This window comes from Salarias fasciatus, chromosome 8 (genome assembly GCF_902148845.1).
Source record: "Salarias fasciatus chromosome 8, fSalaFa1.1, whole genome shotgun sequence".
Lineage (NCBI taxonomy): Eukaryota > Metazoa > Chordata > Actinopteri > Blenniiformes > Blenniidae > Salarias > Salarias fasciatus.
The window spans coordinates 14460396-14486659 of record NC_043752.1 but is presented as its reverse complement, the minus strand read 5'-3'; the positions used below and the strand labels follow the sequence as shown (position 1 = coordinate 14486659).

Here is a 26264-nt window from a genome sequence, read left to right as displayed (position 1 = left end):
TAGCCTATAAATGCCTGTAGCTGGCTGTGGCAGGCTTGGAAAAACATATGTCTCCTTTACCAATTAAACAAAATATGATGCACTTTATTGTGTTTTGTTTAAAAAAAAATACTTTGAAACTGATACATTGTTGCCAACTCAGGAAAGTTCTGCGTGACGTCATCATCGAATAGTTGCTCATTTGCATATCTAGGTCAAATCGGGCTTTATCGTGAAGAGTCGATGTCAAAGGCTATAACAAGTTTCCTCAGTACTGAATGATGGGCCACGCTCAATCTTTGTAACCCTCAAGGTAATTTCCTCAAAACTTTAAGATATTTGATATTTGTACGATCGTCTCATTTGACCCAGATGTCCACCAAAGAATCTCTGAAATCACTTCATCACTAAATGCATTTTAATAGTGAAGAAGAAAAGAGTTCTGCTTGAATTATTAAACTGACTTCAAAGACGCACAAGCAATTATTTCTAATAAATGTGCCATATTTATTTTATATCCTTATAGCATGAGTGTTCCTGAGAGTGGTGTGAAGTTTCTGTAGTCCTCATCATGACCAGCCGCCCATCCTGAAGGAATGATGCAACTGGACTGACAATAAACCAACAGCTCCCTCTTGTGGATAATCTGCAGGAACTCCAAAATTAAATTAAGTTGACACAACCTGTTTGGACTTGATACAAATTTATGAATTGATTTGTAACTTTTTGAACCTCAAGTAATAACTGGAGAATCTATTTGGTTATTTCTGCTTTCCAGATCCATAAAATATTAAAAAAAAACATTATAAATACACGACGGATACGTACAAATACCTCTGTATTTAAATAAATTTCATTGATTAACTGTACATTTAATCTGAGGTCTCACAGTTCGTCATGTTTTCAGAATTCTGCGTAGTTCTCCTCTCTGCTGAGGACGCTGAGCTCCCTCGCTGCTTCACACGTGGTGCTCTGGATCATATTGGGCGCTTATGACGGGACTCACGGTCATTATGAGCGCGTGAAGCGGCTGGGAACACGTGTGAAGCCACGCCGAGGAGAAATTACGCACCGGTGCGCACCGCGCGCCACACGGCTCCAGAGCGGACAGACCCCGGACAGATGAGTGGGTTGTTTTTTTTATCAAATAGGAAAGTGTGTATTGATTAATCCTCTTCTCCGTCCAAACTATGGGATGTTGTCTGAGTTCAACTGAAGACTTTTTTCTTTCATGAAAAGATTCCGGTTGAATGAACTCGCTGACGGAGTGGAAACACAACTTTTGTGCTATTCTGTTTGGATCGATATACATGTTTGTGTCATGTCGGAGGGAAACACATCCTCAGAGTCGCACATCCAGGATGACAGTGAAGAATTCCCTGGAGAAGATGTGTTCGGCTTTGGTGATGATCTGGAGTTAAACCAGTTTGATGGATTGCCCTTTTCCTCTCGTTACTACAAACTTCTGAAAGAGAGGAAGAGTCTGCCTGTTTGGAAGGTCAGGTCCCAGTTTAAAGATGCTCTGGAAGAAAACCAGCTGATTGTTGTGTCAGGGACAGCCAAGACTGGGAGGAGTACACAGGTAAGACTAAGAACTTTCAAAGTTCTTGTTTACTTTGGAAACAATACATTCTTTTTTTTTAATATCTCTTCTATTAAAGCACGCTTTTTTTCTCAGATTTCTTCTCATATTGCATCCTGATGCTACTAGTAATTCTATACATTTCAAATATTTGATCTGTTTAGTCTCCCTTTTGTTATTTTCTTTTTTTAGATATTTTATTTTTTTGCCCAGTGTTGCCATACTCGTGTGAACAGAAGCTGCCCAGCTCAGCAGATGCTGTTGTGTCAGTGAGCGGCCGTCCGAGCTCCTGCCTGTCTCACCATCAGGCTGTTACAATAGCTCCGGCAGAGCTGTTAGGGGACCTCCTGCTGCTAAGCCCTGATCCGCTGGAGCCGCCGCGTGCTGCCAAAGCAATTTTGCATTATGAAAGATAATACCATAGGATATCTCCTGTCACTGTTTGTTTTGCTGCGTGCTTAAACAAAAGGCCGTTTATAATCCCGCCACTGCTGAAACAAGAGCAGTAATAGAAGACATTCTGTTGATTGTCGTCTTAATTTCAAGTCAGAGATGTATGAAGTGTTCAGGATGGATATTTTTTAGTGATCTTTGTCTTTCAGATCCCGCAGTGGTGTGCAGAGCTCTGCCTGTCGGCCCAGTACCAGCACGGGATGGTGGTGTGCACACAGACCAATAAGCAGCGGGCCGTAGACCTGGCCTTACGCGTGGCTGATGAAATGGACGTAAACATCGGCCATGAAGTGGGGTACACCATCCCTCTGGAGACCTGCTGCTCCGCAGACACAGTCCTAAGGTTTGTTCACGAGATGTATTTTACATCCCCAAGTGAAAAACACAACCCAGATGGGCCATCTGTTGAAATGATGTACCTATTTATCCTGTTTCTGTTCAGTAAAAGTTATTCAGTCTTGTTTTCCAATATATGATCTTTCTGATAAGCGTCATTTGGTTAGATATTGCACAGACGACATGCTGCTCAGAGAAATGATGTCCGACCCTTTCCTGGAGCACTACGGGGTCGTGATCGTCGACCAGGCCCACGAGAGGACGGTCGGCACGGACGTCCTCCTGGGCCTCCTCAGGGACATCCTGCTGCAGAGGCCGGAGCTCAGGGTGGTGGTCCTCTCCGTCCCGCCCATGACCGACAAGCTTCTCAAGCACTACAGGAGCGTCCCGCTGATCAGCCTGGAGGCGCCGGGCTCTGCGGAGGTGGTCCACAGCTACAGCAGCAACAAGGACTACTTCTACTCGGCGCTGAGGCTGGTGCTGGAGATCCATCGGACCAAAGAGGGGGGAGATGTCGTCGTGTTTCTTGCCTCAGACGAAGTGAGACATCCGAGACCCGAACATTCTAAGTGTAAGTACGGTTTCATTCATTTCTCCTGTCTCCTGCAGGAGGTCCAGTGTGCCTACAGCATCCTCCAGAGAGAGGGCACCAGACTGGGAGGCGATCTGGACCAGATGGTACCCATCATCATGTGCTCCAGCTATTTAGGACTGCTGCCGAACCTGGCCGAGCAAGCAGGCTCCGCAAAGTCCAGACGAGTGTTCCTGTCCACACACCAGGAGGAGGACGTGTGGTGGCCCGCCGAGTCGGTCAACTTCGTCATTGACACGGGGGTTCAGAGAAAAATGGTGAAATTCATTTTTCCGACGACTTTCTAATGTTTGAATGACTATTTTTGTGTTAATAATCGGTGTTCTGCTTTTGCATTTTCTCCATAAAGGTCTACAATCCCAGAGTAAGAGCTTTTTCAAAGGTTCTTCGGCCCATCAGTCAGTGTCAGGCAGACATACGCAAGCAGCTGTCAGGACCAACAGGTAAACAGAATGATGATTTTCCAATCCTGAGATTGCTGGTTTGATTCCTCTTCCCCTACCCTGAATACAGTCCAAACGCAGTATTTCCAAAAAGCTGCTTTCCCAGTTTTCCATTGAAACCTGAAGACAGGATAACTGCTTAACTGAACTCTATTCCCTAGGTAAATGTTTCTGCCTCTATCCAGAGGCGAGTCCATCGCCTGCAGAGACTTCCCCACAGATCTTGGAGTCCAACATCACACCGACAGCTCTGTTCCTGAAGCGGATGGAGATAGCCGGCCTTGGACAGTGTAACTTCATCGACAGACCAGGTGAAGCATCTCCACAGAGACGACCTCCCCTCAAACGATGAGCGGTAGTTCCATTTGGATGCTAGTTTCTCACAAAGCCAGTAACGGGCCGGTGTGGGAGGTTGTGTGATTGGAGGAAGCGCGGGTGAATTTTTTTGCCGTGTAGCTGTTTGGCTCCAGCCATCCGTGACTGAGCCGAGCCGACAGCCCGGCGACGAACCATTGTTTGAGCTCTTACCCGTCCTAACATGAACAGAGTGGGGTAAAAGAGGCCACCTCATTAACGATTATACAACATGTCTTGTTCGGTGCCGTGCCAGACGAGCACAATGGAGAGGAAGAGCAAGCCAAATGTATTAATGTTTCCAAATTATTGCAAAATTTGGCATAAAGTTCACATGCCAGAATGATTTTCTTTTTGTTGTATTAACAGCTGAAGTGCAAAGTTTTTTTTTCCTTCTCCTCGAGGCCAACAGGATTAGCAATTTAGTTTTATAGAAGAAGCAGCTTTTGTCATTGTATATCACGAAATTCTCATTTTCATTGAGAATGAACGCTATACTTTGTGACTAAAGTGTCAATGTGCATCTCTGTGTCAGATCCCGAGGGTCTCATGCAGGCGCTGGAGGAGCTGGACTATCTCGCAGCTTTAGACGACGACGGCAACCTGTCTGAGATTGGCATCATAATGTCTGAAATCCCCGTGGATCCTCAGATGGCCAAAGCTCTGCTGGCATCGTGCGAGTTCGACTGCGTGAGCGAGATGCTGACGATCGCAGCAATGCTCTCAGGTATGTGCAAACTTTGCGATGAGTCACTTGTTGTTTATGGGCTTTCTCTTTGACCCTGGACCAGTGAGACCAGTGGACCAGCGTCTCATTGATTCCTGTGTTTTTTTTAGCGCCAAGCTGCTTTCTGGAGCCACCTGCTGGTTCGGCCCACGAGGCTCTGCAGTGCCACAGGAAGTTCCAGCACCCCGAAGGCGATCACTTCACCCTCATTAACATCTACAACGCCTTCAAGAGGAGCCAGAGAGAAGAATGTAAGACGTGTTGAAGTCTGGTGCCACATAGGCTTTGAATTAGAAAAGAAATTCAACCTCCATATATAAAGAACTTGGTTTTATCAGGAAGTTATGAAGCATTTCCATGTCTGTCATGCGCTTTTCCCAGATTTGACCACTGAGAAATGGTGCCGGGAGTATTTTCTGGATTACTCTTCACTGAAAACGGCCGACGCCATCCGCACAGAGTTGACCGACACCCTAAACCGGATCGAGCTCCCCATTTCTGAACCCTCCTTTGGAACGAAAACCAACACTCACAACATCAAAAGAGCTCTGCTGGCTGGCTTCTTCATGCAGGTACGGCGACACAACACGAATATATCCACAGTATCGCCTCGGGACGTTCAGCCGAGCTCACCTCCAGTGTTGGATCTTTCCTTAGATCGCGCGTGACGTGGACGGATCGGGCAACTATTTCATCCTCGCACACAAGCACGTGGCCCAGGTGCACCCGTTCTCCAGCTACGGGGCCCAGTCGCACAAGCTGGGCCTGCCGGAGTGGGTCGTCTTCAACGAGTACACGCTGTCAGACAACAACTGCATGAGGACCGTCTCTGAAATTTCCCCTCAAGTGTAAGTCAATTTCTCATTATCAGATGTGTCCCGACAGATTAGAGCGGAGTTCTGAAGGATTACGCCTCCATTCGCCACACTGGCGAGACAAACATGTTTTGTTATTGCAATAAGACTGAGCTCTTTGAATTTTGAGATCTTTTAATCCTCTTATCTGTACAGTGATTATTTGAATGTCCTCTTTTAACCCAAAACACTTTTTTTTTTCTTCTAAATTTGTTTTAGGTTCATTCAAATGGCCCCGGTGTACTTCTTCTACAATCTGCCTCCCAGTGAAAGCAAAGACATACTGCAGAGCATGCTGGAGCCAGAGGGATCCAGGAAATGCAAGGAGAAGAAACGGGCCGTGGCCATCAGCAGCGACGCCAACAGCAGCTGCACGGCGTTGACTCCGGCTTACGACAGATGTGTGATTCAGTAAATTCAAGTCATAAATGCAGGCTGCGATTTTACAGTCAAATGCCATCGTTCTTGTAAGATATGCGGTCAGAAATCCAGATGCTGAATTAATTTATTACAGACAAAATGTTGTGGTTGCATGTGACTCCCTTTGCAGAAATCACTAAATCAAATGAAAGACATGTAAAGAAGTAGTTCGTGTTGCATTAGCATCCTCTCTGTATTCCATCAATAGAGCAAATGTAGAATTCATGTTTTTGTACATTTGTTTAATCAACTGTTTGTGGACAAGATTTGACATTGACTGCAGGTTTTATATTTAAACAAGTACTAGTCAATGGTTTCCAGCTGTTGTTTAAAGGGGAAAAAAGTATTTCCTTCAATATCAACAGGGTGATTTGAAGACATGAGTTCACGCACAAGCTGTTGAACAAATGAACTCCAATTCATTCCCTTCATGTACAACTGTGGGTTAACTTTTGTGTCATCATGGCATTAAAGTATGATTGACCTAGTAAAAACTGATACAGAATAAAAGAAGACAACTGCAAGTGGGCAAAGTGATTTTTATTTTTTAGAGCTCTACAAAAATCAAATTCATCAGTAGAATGGTACCTGAGTCCAATATCTAAACCTATAAAAGGGTAACTGTGGTTTCTTTTGAATGTAAACGTCCCAAGGAGCAAAATCTTGAAGCACAAAATGTATCGTTTGGGTATGATCAAGACTTTAATATTGTCCTAGCTGAATACCACTCTCCATTAGATTTACAGTCTCTTCAAATTGAACTTAAAAACTGTCACTTTGCTCAGATTTACAGTATTTAAACCACTGTAGCTGTCTGTACACAAACATTTTCATGAAGCCTGAAGGTCTTCAGTGTGTATGCATAGGTGTTTTGGGGTGATTGAAGTTCACACAGTTAGGTATTCTTTGAGTTGGTCCATGATGGCAGGCATTCTGTCTGAGGGAATCAACATCACAGTCCTGAAAGGCTTCATCGGTACGTCGTCAAATGACCACCTGCCACTCAAGCAGGAGTCCGCCTCTTCCTGGACTGAGTAATGGAACTTCATGATGGCTTGCTGTGAACAAAGCAGAAAAAGGAGTGAAATGGCATATTTAAACTTTGGATCACCATGATATTTCACCATGAGAAGGTAGAGTCACTTATTACCTCATAGAAGAATTCCTCCTCTGCATTGACGAACATGTATTCCTCTTTGGGCGCTCCTCCCCTGGCTGGAACACTCTTTGTTGCCTCTTTGCACGTCTTGCTGATCATCAGACAGTAGTGACACTTCCCACTGGGCTTATTTGTCCTCTGAGCTTCAGCCATTTCTTCCCTACAGGGTAGTATAACAGACAAGTTTATTATCCCGCATGTTTAAGATGTGAAAAGTAACATTCATAAAAAAAAATGTTGATTGAGAGGAGAGAGAACTCACTGGAGCTGTTTGTGCAACGGAAGAGCGATCTGAGGCGGCACGTTGATGAAGCGCTCACTCAGCAGCAGCCCCACAGGCTTACTGGTGTCACTGAGGATCTGCTCCAGCTGTTCTGTCACGCTGTGGCCAGCGTTTTTCTCACACTGATCCACTATGAGCTCCTTCACCTCCTCCACACACTGTACTCCCTGCCAATAGCATCACACAAATACAAAGTTTATACTGACTTTAATCATTTTTTTCTCTGTGACAGACTGACAGTAATGTGTAATGTGTGTTTTCTTTAAGCTGTTACCTTTCTCTCTGTCAGGTTGAGCATTGTGATGAAGCCAAACACTTCATCTGGATCATCATCATCACTGTCTTCAGGAACTTCAGCTTGCTGGTGGAAAACGAAAGAATTAAAGTCAGGGCTGAAAAAAAAAAGGCAAAAATAAAACACCAAACTTAAAGTTCCTCACCTTGATGACACTGCCGACATGATTCTGCTGGATGATGATGTCTGTCATTTCAGATGTGTTTACATGAGCCTTCAGGAAGAGCTGGACAACAAACAAACATTAAAAAATAGTGAGATGACAGCCTGAAGTAAACAAATTGTTTATAGAGTGTATAAATCCTCCCAAACCTGTTGCAATAGTTTCTTTATGCCATTAAAGTCGTTGTGTGAAATACCATGGGCTTCAAAATCCACGACAACTTCCTGATGAACAAAACAGAGAATAATGAACGAAATGTACGAGCTGTCTTCGTGATAAAAAAATGATTGCAAGTTTCAGTTATCCAGTGAAGATAAGCAACATTTACTAGAATCACATCCAACCACTACAGCAAAGCTTCCTGGATTATTGTTGATAATCCAGCCGCGTTAACGCAATGTTGTTAAACAGGTGTCAAAACGAAATCCGGATTAGCACGCATGCTAACTAGCCGGCTAAAGAGGCCAGCTACTACAAAAAACAAGATATAAAGTTGTTTACCTCATTGATTTCCTCCTCCGATGCCTCGCTGTCATCTTCTCCAGAGTCCTCGTCCTCTTCGAAATTCTCGTCGGAGCTGTTGTCACTGTCCTCGGGATTTTCACCCAAACCCACTGCTCTTCTTTTAGCCGAAGAAGCCATGCTGCAAACACGCGTGTGTACCGATAGTGGGCGGGGCAAGGGTTTAAAGGTCAGCTACAGCTGTTGGAGAAGCTGAAACGCTGACGCCGCCATTTTGGCTCAGACATCACATGATTCTCTGCATGGTGAAACTCCTACCAGAACCACAATGTCAGCTAGTCACCGGGTGGTGAGATGGACTGAACCATTTAAAAAAAAGGGGTGGATAACTGTGTAAACTGCATCTCGACTCTGCATCTCTCTTATAGATCCCCGTTTAATGTAGAAATAACAATTAATTTTAACAAAGTTTTAAATTTATACTACAAATTGCATGATTTTGGTTTTCCATGAAGGTTAGTCAAATATACAATGCCGTGTCACCCCTGCGTAACAACGGATAATGTCACCTGTCTGAGCAAACCGAGGTAAAGACTTTTGTGCAATATTTCTATGTTTCTTTATGTTATTTAGGCCAATATACCCCCAAGAAAGCTATGTAAATGATCCGTTTAAGGTTACAAAGTATGACGAATTGATGTTGTGAACGTAATATCGCTCTAGCTAATCTGTCACCCAGTATGTCTTGCTAATGAAAACAATAACACACTGACGTTTGAACACAATAAGGTTTATCTACATTCCCTCAGCATTTTGCTGTTGCTGTCCATCTGTACTCTTTTAGTCGTGACTCAACAGCATGGTTATCAGCATGTGACAGCGGAAGGGTGTAGTTTAGTTCGTGTGCATTCACACCCACTGATCTCAAGAGTTTTTTGGAGCATGACTGCCTGACAGTGCATTATTCATTCACTACTTCACTTTATCCTGCTGTGTTTCTCCATACTTGTTTTACAGAAGGTTGCAAAAATGAATGTACTCCTTCTCAAAGAGCCAAGAGAAGGAGACTCTGGACCTGATCCTTACATAAAGGTAAATACAATTCAATGAAACCCACCTGCCTGTTTTGTTATGTATGCTCTGAAGATATCACCATGTCTCACCAGTAATTTAAATGCTCTGATATTTTTATTTTGAAGGAGCTGGCATCTCATGGACACAAAGCAACACTAATTCCAGTGCTGTCTTTTAAGTTTGTCTCCTTAAACACCTTAACAGATAAGGTAAATTCAATTTCCAGAGTTGTTTCCTTCTTCTATATAAATACACATTTGAATCGTGAATGTCTTCTTAAAGAGGTATTTCTATTTCAGCTTTTTCAGCCTGAGAAACATGGTGGCCTGATATTTACCAGTCCGAGAGCAGTGGAAGCTGTGAGAATGTGTTTAGAAGCAGAAGAAAGAAGAGAAGGTGAGACAATTACAGGCATTACATTTCAGCAAGCAGCTTGTAGATGGTGGATTAAACCTGCTAAACCATCATGTGTTCTTAGTATTGTAATGTTATTTTTAAAAACCTGTATTTTAATGCTCATTATATTGATGTATTTTGACATTATTATGAATTCAGTCATCTATCTCTTCAGAATGGGACAAATGGGTGAAAGACAAGTGGAACACAAAGTCGGTGTATGTGGTTGGAAAAGCAACTGCAGCACTGGGTGAGTTATTGTCACAATTTTTGTGAACACATCTGTCTCGGAGCTGTGTGTTTCTTTGTGGTTACCGTGCTAATCGTAGCCGAGTGCGTCAGACACCTGGTGCTCCCAGAGGAGCGTGAAGTCATTTGACCACCTTCAGCTATTTGTCCGACACAAGTCGCAGTTTGCTGTCGAGCAGGTGCAGCGGCTTTCTGTCATCGGGTTTACCTCTTTATTGTCAGTCATTCAGTAATTGAATTAGTCGGAGCACATGTAACCGGTTTTAGCTTTTTCGTGACCCGATCACGTCACCCCATATCTGATCAGTGTGATTTACCCTCCACAGTGAAAGCTCTGGGACTGAACCCTCTGGGAGAGGACACGGGGACGGCCGAAGTGCTCTCGCGTGTTATCATTGAACGTACAGTGGGATTTTTACACTCTCACATTCCTCACGGTTTAATTTAATAGAAATTCTCCGATTATACTGATAACTAAATGACCTCATATTTAATTCTTGTCATAGGAGAGGACACAAATATTCCACCGCTTTTTTTCCCCTGTGGCTCAATCAAAAGAGAAGTTTTGCCCACGGCTTTGAAAGAAAATGGTAAGCATATCCCCCCTATCATGTCTCACAATTAAAACTCAAGGTGATAAAAGTCCCACTGGGGCTGCACTAATTATAAAATAATAATTGCACTATCTTTATCACTGAGGGGATCTGTTTCTTTGTTTCCAGGAGTGCCTCTGGAGACGCTGACTGTCTATCAAACAGCTGAACATCCCGATCTGGAGAAAAATCTCAGGAACTATTTTGCAGAGCAGGTAAAAACTTGACTGACTTTGTTTGAGTACAGTATTTGATGTGGTTGCTAATGATTCTTCATGGCTTTAACCAGGGCGTCCCTGCAAGTGTCGCTTTCTTCAGTCCATCAGGGGTGAAGTTTTGCTTGGATGTAGTACGGAGGCTGTCGGGCGAAGCGCTGCCTCAAATAAAGGTAGATCCTTCTTCATAGTTGCATATGATTAATGCATTGATTTTAAAAGTTTGAGATATCATCATAGTGTCTGATCGGAGCTTAAAAGTCTTCTTTCTCCAGTTCGCAGCAATCGGACCGACCACACAGGACGCAATGACGGCAGAAGGCCTTTGTGTCAGCTGTGCTGCGGAGAAGCCAACAGCTGAGCACCTTGCAGCAGCGATAGCCAAAACTCTGCAGTGAGCGGCCTCAGCTCTGAAACCCATCCGCCGTCCACCGCCCTCTCTGTGTGTGTCGTTATCTTATATGCTTATCATTGTTTGACAAATCAAGTATTTGCACTGAGAAATATGTTACTTTTCATGCTGTGAAAGTCTATTTGATGAAATGTATCCAAAAAGTGTAAATATGTGTGTTCTTGTAAATAAATCTGTATTATTGTGGCAACATGGGGAATGGTGTAAATTAAAGAAAAACAAAAACTGGAGTGAGTGTGTGTGTGTTGTATTCACCGCAGGTGTTTTCAGAGATCACAGTTATTGCCCACATGAAGGTGAAGGTTTTGAACTTGTTTCCACATCTCACTGAGAGTCCACTTAAAACCGCCGGAGCATGATCAACACGTCCATACAGTTGAGTCAAACAGTAAAGTCGGGTTGACTTTTCACGCTCAGGTGAAGGAAGTGAGTCGCATGCAGGGAGTCAGTCGCACCTTCTGAAGGGAGTGGACAAACTGTGGTCTGTGTATAAAACACTGCAGCTGCTGCTGCTTGGCCAACATCTCATCAGAACGGAGACAAACCCCAGGCCACGATGCTGACTCTTATCCAGCTGATTGCTTTTCTTTTTTTGTCTAATATCAGCTCAAGTGATGCAGAGAAACTTTTTCATAAGCGGGATCATTCTGATGTGCAGATGCTGGCTTCTCATCGTGCTGGGGCCATTACTGACAGATACACTGCAGAGGTAAAACAACACAAATCCAACAGCTTCTAGTCTGTTTTCAATTAACGTGTCATTATGGGGACAGTGTAATTTAATGCATGTTTTGTTACAGCAATTTCTCTCAAGATATGGGTTCATCAAGCCAGTTAACTGGGAGGAAATTCAGTTTGATGAAACATCTTTCAGTGGAGACTTCCTGGATGAATTTCAAGCCACGATTCAAGAGGGAACCTCAGCGTCTCATTCGAGAGACACTCCTCCAGCTGGTGATCCAGACGGGCACGAGAGTCAGACTGAGAGCCAGGCATTTATTTCAGCACTTAAAGAGTTTCAGAGGGTGTCAGGCCTTCTTGTCACGGGCGTGTTTGACGAGGCCACCAAGGAGGCGATGAACAAACCTCGATGTGGAGTCCCGGATATGGAGGTCGACCTCAACACCCCGGCGGCACCTGAGAGCTCGAGTGACTCCGAGACCAGCGTGAGCGATCACTCTGATGAGACTGACAGCAGCAGCACAATCAGCGACGCTGCGTTTGGCATCGCAGGTTCAGAAAATGATACATTCAGTTTTAACGACACGGAAGACGCTCTGACAGGGATTTCCAACAACACCAGCGTGAGTCACACAAACGAGTCCTCAGAGGTCACTTCTCAAAACGGCTCACAGGACATGAGAGCGAGCAGGCAAATGGCAAATGTCAGTGTCAACACGCAGCAGAGGAAGCCTCTCCTCACCGACCTGGTGTCCAAACGCAGACGCAAGAGGGAGAGTGGCTTCATGGCCTTTTCTAAGGAGGTGCTGAGGTGGAGGCTGATCGGAGAAGGGTACAGCAGCCAGCTGACCGTCGAAGAGCAGAGGTACATCTTCAGACTGGCCTTCAGGATGTGGAGTGAAGTGTCGCCGCTGGAGTTTGTGGAGGATACTCGTTCCCCTTTAGAGGATGTCGACATCAAGCTGGGATTTGGAACAGGTACCTTTATTATTTTTTATTTTTTATCCAAATTTGCATTAACTTTTGCAAGTAGACAACATGTGATCAGTTCTCTGTGAGCAGAAAGACAGAATGCACCGTTGAGAAATTACTGCACCCTTATTTTATTTGATAGGCCTACAACTGTTTCACTTTAGGAAGGCATTTGGGATGCAACCAGAGGTTTGACGGCACTGGCCAGGAGTTTGCCCACGCCTGGTTCCTGGGTGACATACACTTCGATGACGACGAGCATTTCACTGGTCCTAATGCAGGCAGTGGGATCAGCCTCCTGAAAGTGAGCATCGCATGAAAATTATTCTTGTTTTTTGTCATTTCGAAAACTAATGGACTGTATTTACTGTTTTCTTGTCATTGCTGTAAAATTAAATATTGACCGTTGGATGATGTGCTGAAACTTTAAAAGAATGGTCTGATTACTGTTCATTCGTCGTTGCTCCACTTCTTAGGTGGCAGTTCATGAGATTGGCCATGTTCTGGGACTACCCCACATCTACAGGCCGGGGTCAATAATGCAGCCCAGCTATCTGCCCCACGAGGCAGCCTTCGAGATGGACTGGATGGACCGGAAAGAGATCCAGCATCTTTATGGTAGGAGCTGCGGCGCCATCTAGTGGATCCTCTCAGACACAGACGCAAATGGATCAATGCCCCTTCTTCACATCTGATAGTGTTAGAATGACACAAAACCGATTTGCTCTTTCGTGCGCGGCGCCAGGGGGCTGCAGGGGTCGGTTCAACACCGTGTTTGACTGGATAAGGAGGGAGAGGACGTCCTACGGGGAGGTGGTCCTCCGGTTTAACACCTACTTCGTGAGGGACGGCTGGTACTGGCTGTACGAGAACCGGAACAACAGGACGCGCTACGGGGACCCGGTGGCTCTGCAGGCCGGCTGGCAGGGCGTTCCCGGGGACGGGGTGGACGCGCACGTGCACGTGTGGTCCCGCAGAAGAGATGCTGTGTACTTCTTCAAAGGTAGAGTATCTAACTAATTAGTTTTCTTTAAATGACATGACTCTTGAGTTTATTTTGAATACCACTGCACCCTCCAGGCACTCAGTTCTGGAGATATGACACTGAGAATGACAGGGTGTTCAGGCAGGACCCAGATGGACACATCTACCCCAGGCTGATCTCAGAGGGCTTCCCAGGGGTCCCCGGCCCCATCGACACGGCCTTCTACGACCGAAGGGACTCTCACATCTACTTCTTCAAGGGCAATCAGGTAAGATCAACCTTCTCTTCTTGGACACAAGCAGTTTGGAGATATAGAAGGTATTTAAAATGTGCTGCCATGCATCAGGATGCAAAATATCAACAGTAAGAGAGTAAATGATAGCAAATGCAATATGATCTTAACCCCCAAAGCCACCCACTAAAGGAAAAAACACATGATGTTGTAGATAAATCATTCAGCAGTTGCCCCAAAGGACAGTCCCAGTGGTATTTCTTCAGAGAAAGTTAAATTTGATCAAAATACTATTCATCTACTGACATACAGTCAAAGGGAAATGCTTCAAGCAGAAGAGTTCTGCTCAGTTTCTGCATGTGGATTCATAAAATGTAGTTTCAAGATTAAATCAGCTCCTGGCTTAGTTTTTTAAAAAGGAAAGAAAAAAGTGGTTGAAAAGTAAATAAATAAAACTTTGTGAAGTGCCAGGGAAAATTAATTCTTTCTCCGTCCTTTGAGGGAATGTAGAAAAGCACAGATGAGTGTTCAAACTTCCTCTGTGGTTTGTTTGCATTTTGTAATTGAATTGTGTTCTGCATAAGAGAGAGAATGATTATCTGCTCAAACAGGTGTATGCATTCGATGTGGAAGCCAACAGCTTGGCAAGAGGCTCCCCCAAAAACATCAGAAATGTTTTCCCTCCAGTGGTGAGCAGAGACCATCCAGATGGTAACGTTGACGCTGCCTACTTCTCCTACACCCACAACGCCATCTTTCTGCTCAAGGGCACGCGCTTCTGGCAAGTGGCGGGCAGCCGCGATCGCCGGCGCAGGCCCTTCCTGCCGCGGAACGGCCTGCTGCCGCACAGGGAGGTGGACCAGCACTGGTTTGACATCTGCAACGTTCATCCCACCACACTCAGACTGACGCGCTGAGGGCGCTGCACGTGTTCACCCATTAGATGGGCTGAACTGTTGATCATGTTACCGTATTTACCCGAAAGACAAAAACAATGCTGAATTTTGTTGCTTGCTTTTTACTGATGTATGTTAATAATACATGTACTCGCTGTTTGTCCTTTTTTAAGCACGAAATTACTCTTAAAGAGTTCTGGATCTCAGGTTAGTTTAATAAATTGAAAGAATAAAAATGTTGAAGAAAGAATCAGGGATGTGTTGCACCTTGATTTCTTACAGAAACTCCATTTACATTGTGTTGTTGGGAGTTTTTCTGTCTAGAGTTTGCATGTTCTTCCTATAAATGATTCTGACGACTGTGAATAATCTGTAGATGTAAAAGTGTGTGAGATGAACACTCCTCCCTCCCCGCCACGGCCCCGAGATGGATGGATAAAAATGCACTCTGCTTAATGTAGCTGATACATTCAAACAGGCTGCTGATCACCATCAGGTTCAACGTGCTTCAGTGCACTCTGAAGAAACTGCTCTAAATGTCACACTGATATTTTGCTTCGACTTCTTATGTCAGACACATTTTTCTTCAATGAAGAATGAACGTATCGTGAAGATATTTCCATCCATGGATTACAGACGTTTTTTGACAGAAGTCAGATTTTCTATTCAGATGTACAGTATGAAAGCATCTGTGTGTTTCTCTCCATGGGTTTCAGATTCTTTGAAGGCTAAGAGTTATTAATTTCTTTGAATCTTGCTTGATAGAAAAAAAAAAAACTTGGGTTCAAGATTGAGCCTGTCAAAATAGATTTTATTAGACTGAAGCTAAATGATTTAAAGCGGTGCTTGTTGCAGCACTTAATGCTGTTACGTTCGCTGGTAATCATGTGACACGATGCAAAGAAACAGCCATTGATTCTGTAATCAATACGTTACTTGAACATTCTTATTAATTCAGCTCATATTAGGAGATTAAGCTCCTGGCGGGCCAGAGATAACTCGTTGTGCTGCAGGCGCTCCATAGGCTATATTAATAAATTGAAGTAGAAATCAATTACAAGCAAAGGAACAAAATGTCATGGTGAGCGGAGCCACAGAGAGGAATGTCATGGGATGATGAGCCTATGCTCAGACATTTACGGGAGCTTCTCTTCTCACGAAAGCATTGAAAGCATGCAGATAAATGTTCCTTTGCTCAAGATGCATGCCTGCTTTCAAGGCCTGATATTTAGCAGTTCACTGTAAATCCTTGAGTGGGTTTACAGCAGTGCCAATTCCGGTTAAGGAAGTTATACATTTGATAATATCACAACATTTACAGGGATATAAGAGAGATCAAGTGAGCACCGAGTAACTTGCAGTGATGTTTGGATATAATTTGCAGTGTGTTTGCCACTGTGTGGCTGACAGCAGGATTAATTGACAAACTAATATTAAATATTTATGCGCGAGATGATGCTCCGCGCTGGAGGCTTTTGATCGGTTTGCACATTTCATTATCTTCCTGCCTCGGAGTTCCCCGCACTGTGAAACCTTATCCACACGCGCCAGTCCTCAACAGCTCAGCGATCTGTGCTTCTAAAAGCTCCCTTCCTCGCACCTTGGGCCTTGTTGGATGCACGCGGGATAAACGCGATCAGTCATGCTGATGGGAGCAGGAGCTGCAGCACAACCTGTGTCATGCCACGGGAATCCACCGGGGAGGCTCTTCAGAAACCGAAGCTCTCACATCACGTTCATATGTCAAAAAAAAAAAAAAAAAAAAATCCCCACACACACTCTTCCAGACATGAAGATAACTTGTATCGCTGTTGCTTTATTTTGAAGTGCCGTGCAGAGAGGGAAACAATCATCTCTAGTGCTAATTCATTTGAGAGATATGCACACAGGTGTGTTTGCCAAGGGATTAGTTCAACAAACTGCTATGTGTTGGGAGTGTGATGCATTTAAATATAAGGATTTTTTTTTTCTTCCTTTGGGAGCTTTATTGTCTTTGAGATGTATTCTTGTAGTTCCATATTTTAATAGTAATGAGTTCCAGGGTGATGTGTGATGATGCTCTGTTCATAAAGAGAGGCTTTCCGCGGTAAACAATCCCAGGATTTCCTCTCTGATAAACATTATGCCGCTTCCTGCTGTACCTAGCGGGATGGATGCCGAATTTAATGTATTATTTTGCTCGCATCGCCGAAGAAAAACTCACATTTTGATTGAAAGCATTTTAACAATAGAGAGAAAGCAGAGGCCACAAGTCGATGTTTTGAACTCTTCAGTGTATGAAAGCCAACAGGGGCAGAACTGAAGCTGCACTGTGAGTTAAAATAAGCTCTGGAGATGTGTGTGGCCTTTACTTTATCTTTTTGGATGTGATGGATTGAAGAAAGATAATGTCTCCAGCCTCCATGGTGTAATTTATGCCCTGTTGCCTGAAAATCCTTCATGGCCGGTCCACTCATCTTCCTGATAGAACCAAAGTGGTAACTTCATCAGGATGAGGAATAAACTTCAAGAATATTGATCAGTTGCAACAGAGGATGGGACAACTTCCTGTATTCATTCACTTTCCCCCGGTGCACCTTGATATGGGCGACTCAGGACGTATTCAGACACAGCCATTCAATCCACACTTCTCCCTTTAAGCTGCAAATGGAAACAGGAGAGTCTGATATAATAACAGAACGGATAGGATGTTATTAGTAAAATTTCATGATGAATTGATCCTTCTTTTAAGAAAAACACATTATCAAAAGATCTACAAATATATTTCATAACTATTTTTCTGTTCAACACATTTTTCAAAGCCCACTTCTTTACAATAGCATGACTACTTATAGAGATTGTAGGTCTGAAAGCTGGGGAACACAAGTACACAAAATCACATACATACAGTGATGACAAAGTTGCCACATGAAGTGTGAACCTCATCTTTGCTTATCTTAAACACAGATCTTTAGAAAAAAAAAAAATAATCAGAATTTGTTGTTAAAAAAACAACAACAAACTGAGCCAGCAGAGGGCAACCTTAACATGCACACAGCAGGTTCAGTCAGCTCTTCATCCACTTTGTGCAGCCATCCACACTGTCAGTCCAAAGCTTTTTGGGGTTGGTGGAGATTTCACCCATTGGTGTGTGTGTATGTGTGTGTGTGTTGAAAGTGTCAGGTGTATCCTAACAGCAGAATAATAAAAAGAGGGGGGGTTTATTTCACAAACCGTGGGTGTCCCCTGTTGTCAGCACCCTACTGTGGAAACGTTGACGTGTTTGTGAGTGGGGGGAGTGGGGGGAGTGGGGGGGGGGGGGGGGGGGGGGGTTCCAAAATGACGGGTTATGGAAACACAGATTGGGGCAGGCTGCACTCACACTGCGTGTTGCGTTCCGCAGTGTCTGAAAGGGGAATTTGTAGTCGCTGCCAAAGATTCCTCCGCCACGCTGAAGGTAGAGCGCGGATCAGCATTTATTCCGCGGTAATAAGCATGGAATTCAGACTTTCCTGAAAAGCGGATTTGGAGTTGAAAGTTGTTTTGAGCATTAACTCTGAGTGGCATCGTTAACAAGGCTCTGGCTTGTTTACAGTGGTTCAAAAATCAAACAGTCTCTCACCTCCCTCAGCAAGGAACCGAAACACACACCTTAAAACACATAAGCGCGCGCGGCCCTCTTGAATCTTAAACATACACTCCTTTCTAAACACTTGAACACCCTCACAGATGTTCCTCCGCCAGCGTCTGTCCCCCCCTGTCTGTCTTTTTCGGCTTCTTTTCTCGCCCCCGGCTGAAGTAGTTTGGGATTAAAAGAAGAAGAAAAAAAAAAACACTGACTGAAGGCTTCACGGCTGCTTCTCAATTTCACATTCAAATCAATATTTCAAAAGCTTTATCATCAAATGATTTCGAGCAAAGTGCTCCTGCAGGATCTTTAACATAGCGGAGAGGTAAATAGGATTTGGGATTCACAAACGCGAGCTTTCATGCTGTCATTATGCCGTGGAGAAGAAGAAGAAGAAGAAGAAGAAGAAGAAGAAGAAGAAGAAGAAGAAGAAGACACACTCTTTGTTTGACAGAAAAAATGTGTAAGTCTGCAGTAGAAGTCATTTTTCAGGCGATAGAACAAGTATGTCTCAGACTTTCTTTCCTACTTCTACATGTAAGCAAGGGTTTCCACGCCAAATGGAAATAGTACAGTAATTACATGTCTCCTCTTGAGAATAGTCCACGTATCAAACAGCCTCATTTGAATGAGGAATTCAAATCATGCAACTGTAATTAAGCATTGTGTACCCTCATGCATAATGCAGCATTTAGGTATTGACTAAATACCTAATAAACAAATAGTGTGGGTGTGGAGCAGGATGTGTTTGTCATCCCACAGTGAGTCCGCCAATTTGCTTCCATATGGGGGGGGGGGGGGCACAAGAGGAATCTCTCCCACCCCGCTGCAAGCTGAACCTTGACCTCTGGGGCTAAGGAGGAGTCTGAGAGACAAAAGCAAAGGGGGGGTTTTCTGGAGATGTCAGTCTGAGCGGCAACTGCAGGTCAAAGGAGGGGGGGGGGGGTGAAGCTGTCCCACGCATGGCCACACAGAAGCGGCTGCCCAGCCGCCGCCGCCGCCGTTTTCGAGCCTGGGAAAGTGACAGGAGGAGGGAAATGAAGAAAGCGGCTTCGAACTTACAGTCTTTCGATTTTGTGAACTCAAATTGAGAGACTGTGACACACAGGACCTATTGATCACTATCGATTCATTCTCTGTAACTTAATGTCACCGGTAACACTCATTAATGAGGCGACAGTTCAAGTGCAGCAAAATACACACTTTTGTCTCCATTATCAAGGGATTTGGTTTCATTCACGTCCACGGGCCCTTGAGAAGAAACTCAATTTTCCACCGACTACTCCGAAAGTGAAAACACGCTTTTCTTGCCTTCACCGTCGTCGTTCGGCTTTTGTGCAGCAGGTCAAGACTCAGAACACTTCACTGACTTCGAAATACAGAAAAGTTCTGATCAAATGTATGTCGAAGTTCTAAAAACTGACCTCTGATGAAATAAACAAGGTCAAAGAAGAAGACTCAAATACTGGCGGTGTTAAAAATGGATAAAGATTTATGTTAATAGAGGCCGTTTTAAAAGAAAAACTCTTTCACAGGAGAGCGTCAAACTGTAAGTTAAAGCTTATTGAAGACACGCTGTTCAAAAATGAATACATAATAGAAATATAGAACAGAAACTACAGTGGAACAGAAGTGTGGAGAATCATGATGTGAGATATGGAAGTTGATTTAGCAGTAGCGCAGTTTATGTCTTATATTTTAACATTAAACAGCCTGTGAAGAAAATATGGGGTCGCTTATGGTATAGCCTATAATTCACTTTAAAGACTTACTGCAGTAGCTTTGTCTTAATAAAAACAATAAAGCCAAAGTGGACTATTTTCACTGTTTAATTGTGTATTACTATGGTTAAAATAATGACTGGTAAATTGAAAAAATATTGGATTAATTCAGTAATGATATAGTAATCCATATTTATGTGTACTTTACATATACTTCATTTAAAAAAAAATAGCTATGGAAATGTCAGGCAGCAATTACGGATATGAACAGAATGGTGGAAAGTTTTTACATTTAATTCTATTTAATGCTCTTTTATCTTTATTAACAGCCAAACGCATTTATAATCTGAGTAAGACATTCGCTTTACATGCCAAACGTGAGGTTCACTTATAAGGCAAACAGTGAAGTTTGTTATATAACGAAATAATTTAAGAACATCAGTGATTTTTTTCTTCTCTCGCTTGAATTAAAAACGCTGGCTTTGTTTTTCACTGAGACGTTTAAAGAAAATAGGTTTTAAAATTTTCAATTGATCATCATATTTGGTCATGTATGTGAAATTAACAAATTTAATAAATGCAGCGCTGAGGACGTGTGGTGGACGGGAACGCGCTGTCATGGCTTCGCAGGACTCTTAAATTTAATCGCTGGTGTTATTAGTGCCAGCTGTGATTGTGGCAAGTCGAAACGTCTGCAGCGGGGAAAGGTCTTTTAAGAGCTTTCTTTTTTCCTTGCCACTTTTTTTTTATTGCATTGCGAGACTGCCGCCTTGCTCCAAAAGCTCAGTAGTTACCTGGAGAGTGTTGTCACGGCCTATAAAAGACCCGACCTGCAAAAATAACCCCGACCATATACCTCCTCACATTTTATGTGTACAGGGCTGCTATACTGTCTTCGCTCGGCCTTTCTGGGGCTCCGGCGTCCGCGGGAGCTCTCCCCAGGCTCGCCACCCTTAACAAGGCCCCGAGCGCACGCAGAATAAGCTGCCCTTTCACACATACACTGGACACGGTGAATGACTGCCACTTTATTCCTGAGCTTCTATTCTGAGGGAGCACTGAAATAATAATTTTTGAAAAAAAAAAAAAAAAAAAAATCATGTAGCACCTTTTTTTCATTTTGAGGTACATGATGAAATCTTGCTGTAATGTGGAATTTAGTCTGCAAACGTGTAAACAAATCATGATCTTAAAACACTTTCCTTCCTACTTACGTTGAACGTTTTGCTGTTGTTTTTTTTTTAACCATAAAGACGTGAGTCGCAGCTCCTCTGCTCGTGATAAGACGCGTTTCCCGACAGCTCGCCAGGATGGTTGTTTTGCAGCGTCGCAGCTGAAACCTATTTGAAAATAGACCTCAGAGTTGTTCTTCTTTAAACAGCTGCCATTATTCATGAACGTCAGCTGAGGAATGCATTTCATATGTCAGTGTCAGAGAGATTATATTATGTTACAACCTCTGGCTGCTGTCGGTAATGTCGCTTTTTTAGCGCGTACCAAACAGTGCATCAGTAAAATAAATATTGCATGCTTTTCGCTTTGAAGGATGCGGTATGTATCCTAACCTATGCTCCAGGAAGTGTTACGTGTCAGCCGTGGTAGAATTATGTCTTTAGAGGAGAAGCTCTCTCCTCCTTAATGTTCATGCATTACATTTTGGAATACTCAATAGGCAGCGGATCTAGCTGGGAGCTGGAGTTTGGGCTTTGGCTCCCTCCCATGTAGGTCACACCTTATTATGGCAAATTTAAAAGTTCTTGCTATGACTCTCTGTTTAGAAAATGAGAAGGAGGTCCCCTGTGTGCATGTGTGTCACGGATTTAAACGCTACCATTTCACCTCCTTTTTCTGGAGTGTTTTGTTTGATCTAAATGAGAATTCGGGGAAAGTGGAACAGCTTTTGAAGGAGCAGTGAGAAATTGAGACTGACGTTGCCACCTCACAGCCCTGAAATTGTGCGGAGTAGTTGTGCCAGTCTCTTTGTTTGGAGATTAATGTTGCGTCAGTCACATTCTTTGTATGAGGGACACTAGCCAAACTGCATGGTGAAATCTAGCTACATCAAAAACACCCATTCTGATGCACAGGAAAATAGGAGAGCGGCGTTTGGAGAGAATCAGAAATTTATCTGACATGCATGGGCTCCTGCTGTTATGAGGTATTGATATTCTGCCAGTCAAAGCTTGCCATTTGTGGCATCATCAACCTCTGTGTTGTAACTTTGCGTGTGTGTGTTTTTGTATGTAGGTGGAACATGACTGGGTTTTGTTGTGTGGTGTTGTGCACACGCACACACACACACGCACACGCAGCTCTGAATCAGGAGGCCCCTCTTTCTCAATTTCTCTCTTTTCTGCCGGCTTTGCTCAGGGGCATGACACATTTCTGAGGGGCTTTGGATCCCCTGGCCTGATAATTCCTTCAATTATTAAATGGTTGGCTGACAGATGAAGTGAGGCCATGAATAAAGCAAATCTGCGAGCACACGAGCTCTCGCAACACAAACACGCATTATTACTTATTTCTTCCGCTCGTCCTTGAAGACGCTCGGCGGTGGCGGCGGCGCGCTCGCAGAGCGTCGTCGTCGGCAGGAGGCGGTGATTAAACAGGTTCGCTTGGCGAAGCTCTCAAACGCGCTACCTCAAAAAAAAAAAAGTTAGGTGGGTCAGAAAGGATGTGTTGAATCCCAGCCAAACTCTTGTAGGAGTGAGCTTATTACAGCTTGTCAGGTCAGCTTTGGGTGTCTTCTTCTTCTTCTACTTCTTCTTCTTCTTCCCGCATACATCTTTGAGAAATCAGCCATGGGCGTTTTCAGTGTTTGCAGATTCCTTCTCTGTAAAACCATCAGATTATGGCTCTCTTCTTGTGGTTAGGTAACACACCAGTGACAGAAACACGGCTGGTAATTAAAAAAAAAAAAAAAAAGGATCCTCGCGGACGCCTCGTCCTCCTCTAACTTTGTGCAGTCAAGTGTAGGACAAAGGCGAAGCGAGGGGTGCTGCGCTCCACCCTAATGAAGTTGTAGGTCTTGTTCCTCGCTGCGCTCTGTTGGAGAAACAAAGCTAATCATAGTGAGAGCAGCCCCAGACTGCTGCAACAGAGGGACCAGGTGCTTGTTCTTTTTTCCCTCCTTCTTGTTTCCTTTTTTTTTTTTTTTTTTTTCCCACAGAGCACCTGCCTTTAACCATCTGCACCTGCTGTCTGTAATAAGACGAGGGCGCAGCGCTCCCCGATTGTACTGCGATTGTGTTTTTAAAGAACAGATATTACAAATTATCTCCTGTCTGCACAAATCACGCAACGGAGGCGGCGACTCTGACTCTTCGATGCGTGGTGGTGAGTTTCAAGAAAGTTTTAGTTGGGTCACTGGAGCACATACGCAGAGGAAAGCCGAGTTCTACTCCTGCAGTGTCTCATTGTTACACGAGTTTAATCTCCTCAGCAGCAGTCTCCTGATGTATTTGGTTCACAGGGAGGTCAAGGACAGGCCAAGCACCCCGCCCTCTTTCTGCAACAAAGCTGTTGAGGAGGGGAGGGGAAAAAAAAAAAAAAACCCGTCAATAACTCAGCGCTGCCACACCTACTCCTCCGAAAAGAATTTACATTGTTAATTTAGTGGAAGAGTGTGGACTTGTGATTTGAGGGGCGCGGAGAGGTTCAGGGTGAGGCAGCAGCAGGATTAAACCGAGGGTAAGTGGGGGGAGAAACAGCGGTGGCTCAGGTCGGATCCCACATAGTCACATTCAGGTCGAGAGAGACTCCGTTATTGGAAACGAAGGTGGTCATTTTATCACAAGAGCTGAAACTAATAATCAGATGATCCAAAAGGTTAAAGTTCAAGGGGAGCAATGTCCATAAAGACAGAAACACAGACGAAGTGACAACCGGAACACATGGGACAAGGCTTTAATATACTGCAGCCAGCAGGTGACGACAATCACACACCCAGACACCGGTGAAACACATCAGGGTGGAGAACGGAAATCAGACACGAGGAGGGGAAAGAGCCTGAAATGACAGTAGGGATGCCATTAAAAACATCACGATACACAATGAATCCCAGCTTTAAACAAAGTAAAAAAAACTTTTGGGACCTTGCTCACGGTTGTGTTATCATAATTGAGGTAAAAAAAAAACCATATACCTCAAGAATCATTGCGAAAATATCAAAAAATAATCATACTTTTGCATGCAGGTTTGTACACAGGATACAACAGTAGATGAGCCGCTCTTCGCTCCCATCTTTCACTCCGTCGGAGTCTCTTTGATGTGTGGAGTATAAAAAGCGGTGCACCTGTGTGTGAGAGGGCGATGGCGGTGGAGAGGCGATGCGGGGTGGGGGTGGGGGTGGGGGTGGGGGGCTGCAGGGCTGTGAGCAGCCGCTAACTTCCTTGAGTGTCTTTCCTCCTCAGCCTGCTGTTGCCCCTGCCAGCGCCGCCGTGCCAGACTCTGGTCTTTCAGATAAACAAATGCTAGACAAATTTCTCTTTGTTAAACCTGTGTCGACTGCTGCATAATAATGAAGGCTGGTGCTGCCAGAGCTTGTGTCCAGCCAGTAATGATGCTCCTGTCTGAGAGGACAATGAGGGAAGAATGTATTCATACGGACGGATCCCTCCGTCGCTCCGTACATTCTTCCTTCCTGCACTGTCTTGGCTTCGGCGTTAATGCGCCTTTGTAAACACAGTGGTCCACTCACTGCGCACAATTATCCTTGAATGTATTCATAGCAGATCTGGGTTGTAGCCTAGGGCACCATTCTTATCATTCTTCTTATTTTGGCAATGACTTGCCATTCAGCTGGCCCCGGTATCGCCACAGTTAGCATTTCAGCCTGTTTGCTTCGCACTCGAAGAGAGATAGTTAAAATTAAATTGCAGGAGCATTAGAATAAATCTCAACCCTGCTTGACAAAATGCCAAATCTGGGTGATATTATGACAGGGATCAGTTGGGGCTCTCACTGACTCCAGTAGGGACCACTTCTCATTGAAATAATAACATATTACATTGTGCTTCTTTAAAAAAAAAGAAAAAAAAAATCCTCATCTTAATAAAAAAAAAAGAAAAATCCTGCTATTCTCAGAGGACTCTACCTAATTATGCATGGAAGATGTCTGAGGGCTGTTGGGGGAGGAGGTGAGAGAGGCTGGCTACTGGTGGACTTTGTATGGCTTGTGCGCGCCGCTGAAGGCAGCCAAAGACTTTGATACCTGGCAGCCACATCTCCCCGGTCCAGATTAAAATTATTCTCAGAATATCATGCATCATTACGGCTGAGAAATCGTCCAGATCACAAGGTTACCGTGGTAATGAGGAGAAAGGACGACAAGGTAAACTACTGCAGCGAAACGCGGATTTAAATGCGACTCATATTTACCTTACAGGGCGACCGGAGGGGACCGCGTCTCATTTTCTGGAGGGCAACCCCCTTTCAAAGTTCAGATCCAATTAAACAAACACGGCGAACACGGGATTCTTGTGTAAAATGCAAAGAAGCCATCAGCAGCCGGGTGCAAAAAAAGAAAAAAAAAAAATGCAAAGACCGTCCAGGAGGATTCGATCATTTGAAATTCTCATTTTACCCCCACCCCGCATGTATGTAATAACCTCTTTGTCAAATATGTATGTAATGGGACTATGAACAGAGCGAACGCTGAGCAGCAGAAGAAAAAGCATGTCTAATGCTGTTTCATTGCAGCCTTGCATAAATGTTACAACAAAACAGGTATTTACCCCACAAAACTTCAAAACAGTACCAGTTTTTCACTGGTTATGTTGGGTTAGAAGAAAGAAACAGGTAAACTAATTTTCTCCAAATGGCTCTAATGATTATTTTCATGTTTCTCAATCAAATACGTCACAAGTAATCTTGAATATCTTCCTCGCTGTCTGTGCCATTTTCTTTCAGTTCCTTGTTTTATTGTCTCTTCGCTCATTGTTTTGGTTTTATTGCCTCAATTTACTGTTTCCTTGACCTTGTTTTTTTCTCTCTCTTTTTTTTTTTTTTTTTTACAGCAGCAGTCAGCTGTTCGCTGCACATAAACTCCATGAACACAACTCAAGTCTGTCTCCTAAATTGCAACAGCAAATAGTTTCTGAAGGAGGCATAATTGCAGCGAATTAAATT

General features: G+C 43.9%; 4 protein-coding genes across 5 annotated transcripts; 3 read left to right on the top strand and 1 right to left on the bottom strand.

The window, feature by feature from the left end:
* The first annotated feature begins 1300 nt into the window (after positions 1-1300).
* Positions 1301-5826, top strand: dhx32a (DEAH (Asp-Glu-Ala-His) box polypeptide 32a). The gene is made up of 11 exons (XM_030098404.1): positions 1301-1561; positions 2164-2357; positions 2518-2890; positions 2960-3199; positions 3292-3385; positions 3547-3696; positions 4275-4466; positions 4577-4717; positions 4848-5038; positions 5124-5314; positions 5540-5826. The coding sequence occupies exons 1-11, from the start codon at positions 1301-1303 to the stop codon at positions 5733-5735; spliced, it is 2223 nt and encodes a 740-aa protein (XP_029954264.1). The 3' UTR covers positions 5736-5826.
* A 442-nt stretch (positions 5827-6268) lies between these two features.
* bccip (BRCA2 and CDKN1A interacting protein) lies at positions 6269-8327 on the bottom strand. The gene is made up of 7 exons (XM_030098064.1): positions 8142-8327; positions 7790-7864; positions 7623-7703; positions 7457-7543; positions 7162-7349; positions 6891-7059; positions 6269-6798 (listed from the first exon to the last, which is right to left on the bottom strand). Exons 1-7 carry the CDS (start codon positions 8280-8282, stop codon positions 6628-6630), a joined length of 912 nt encoding a protein of 303 aa, XP_029953924.1. The 5' UTR covers positions 8283-8327; the 3' UTR covers positions 6269-6627.
* Positions 8328-8658: 331 nt separating this feature from the next.
* On the top strand, positions 8659-24074 carry uros (uroporphyrinogen III synthase). Of its 2 annotated transcripts, XM_030098096.1 has the most exons (11): positions 8659-8689; positions 9120-9194; positions 9302-9385; positions 9476-9572; positions 9748-9822; positions 10148-10222; positions 10328-10411; positions 10544-10629; positions 10704-10802; positions 10905-11023; positions 24063-24074. In XM_030098096.1, exons 2-11 carry the CDS (start codon positions 9132-9134, stop codon positions 24064-24066), a joined length of 786 nt encoding a protein of 261 aa, XP_029953956.1. In that variant the 5' UTR covers positions 8659-8689; positions 9120-9131; the 3' UTR covers positions 24067-24074. The 2 variants fall into 2 exon arrangements, with proteins under 2 accessions (XP_029953956.1, XP_029953955.1); XM_030098095.1 differs by lacking the exon at positions 24063-24074 and having other exon boundaries at positions 10905-11249.
* Positions 11598-14828, top strand: mmp21 (matrix metallopeptidase 21). The gene is made up of 7 exons (XM_030098094.1): positions 11598-11750; positions 11842-12700; positions 12859-12998; positions 13171-13312; positions 13440-13697; positions 13775-13947; positions 14523-14828. Exons 1-7 carry the CDS (start codon positions 11598-11600, stop codon positions 14826-14828), a joined length of 2031 nt encoding a protein of 676 aa, XP_029953954.1.
* Positions 24075-26264: the final 2190 nt, after the last annotated feature.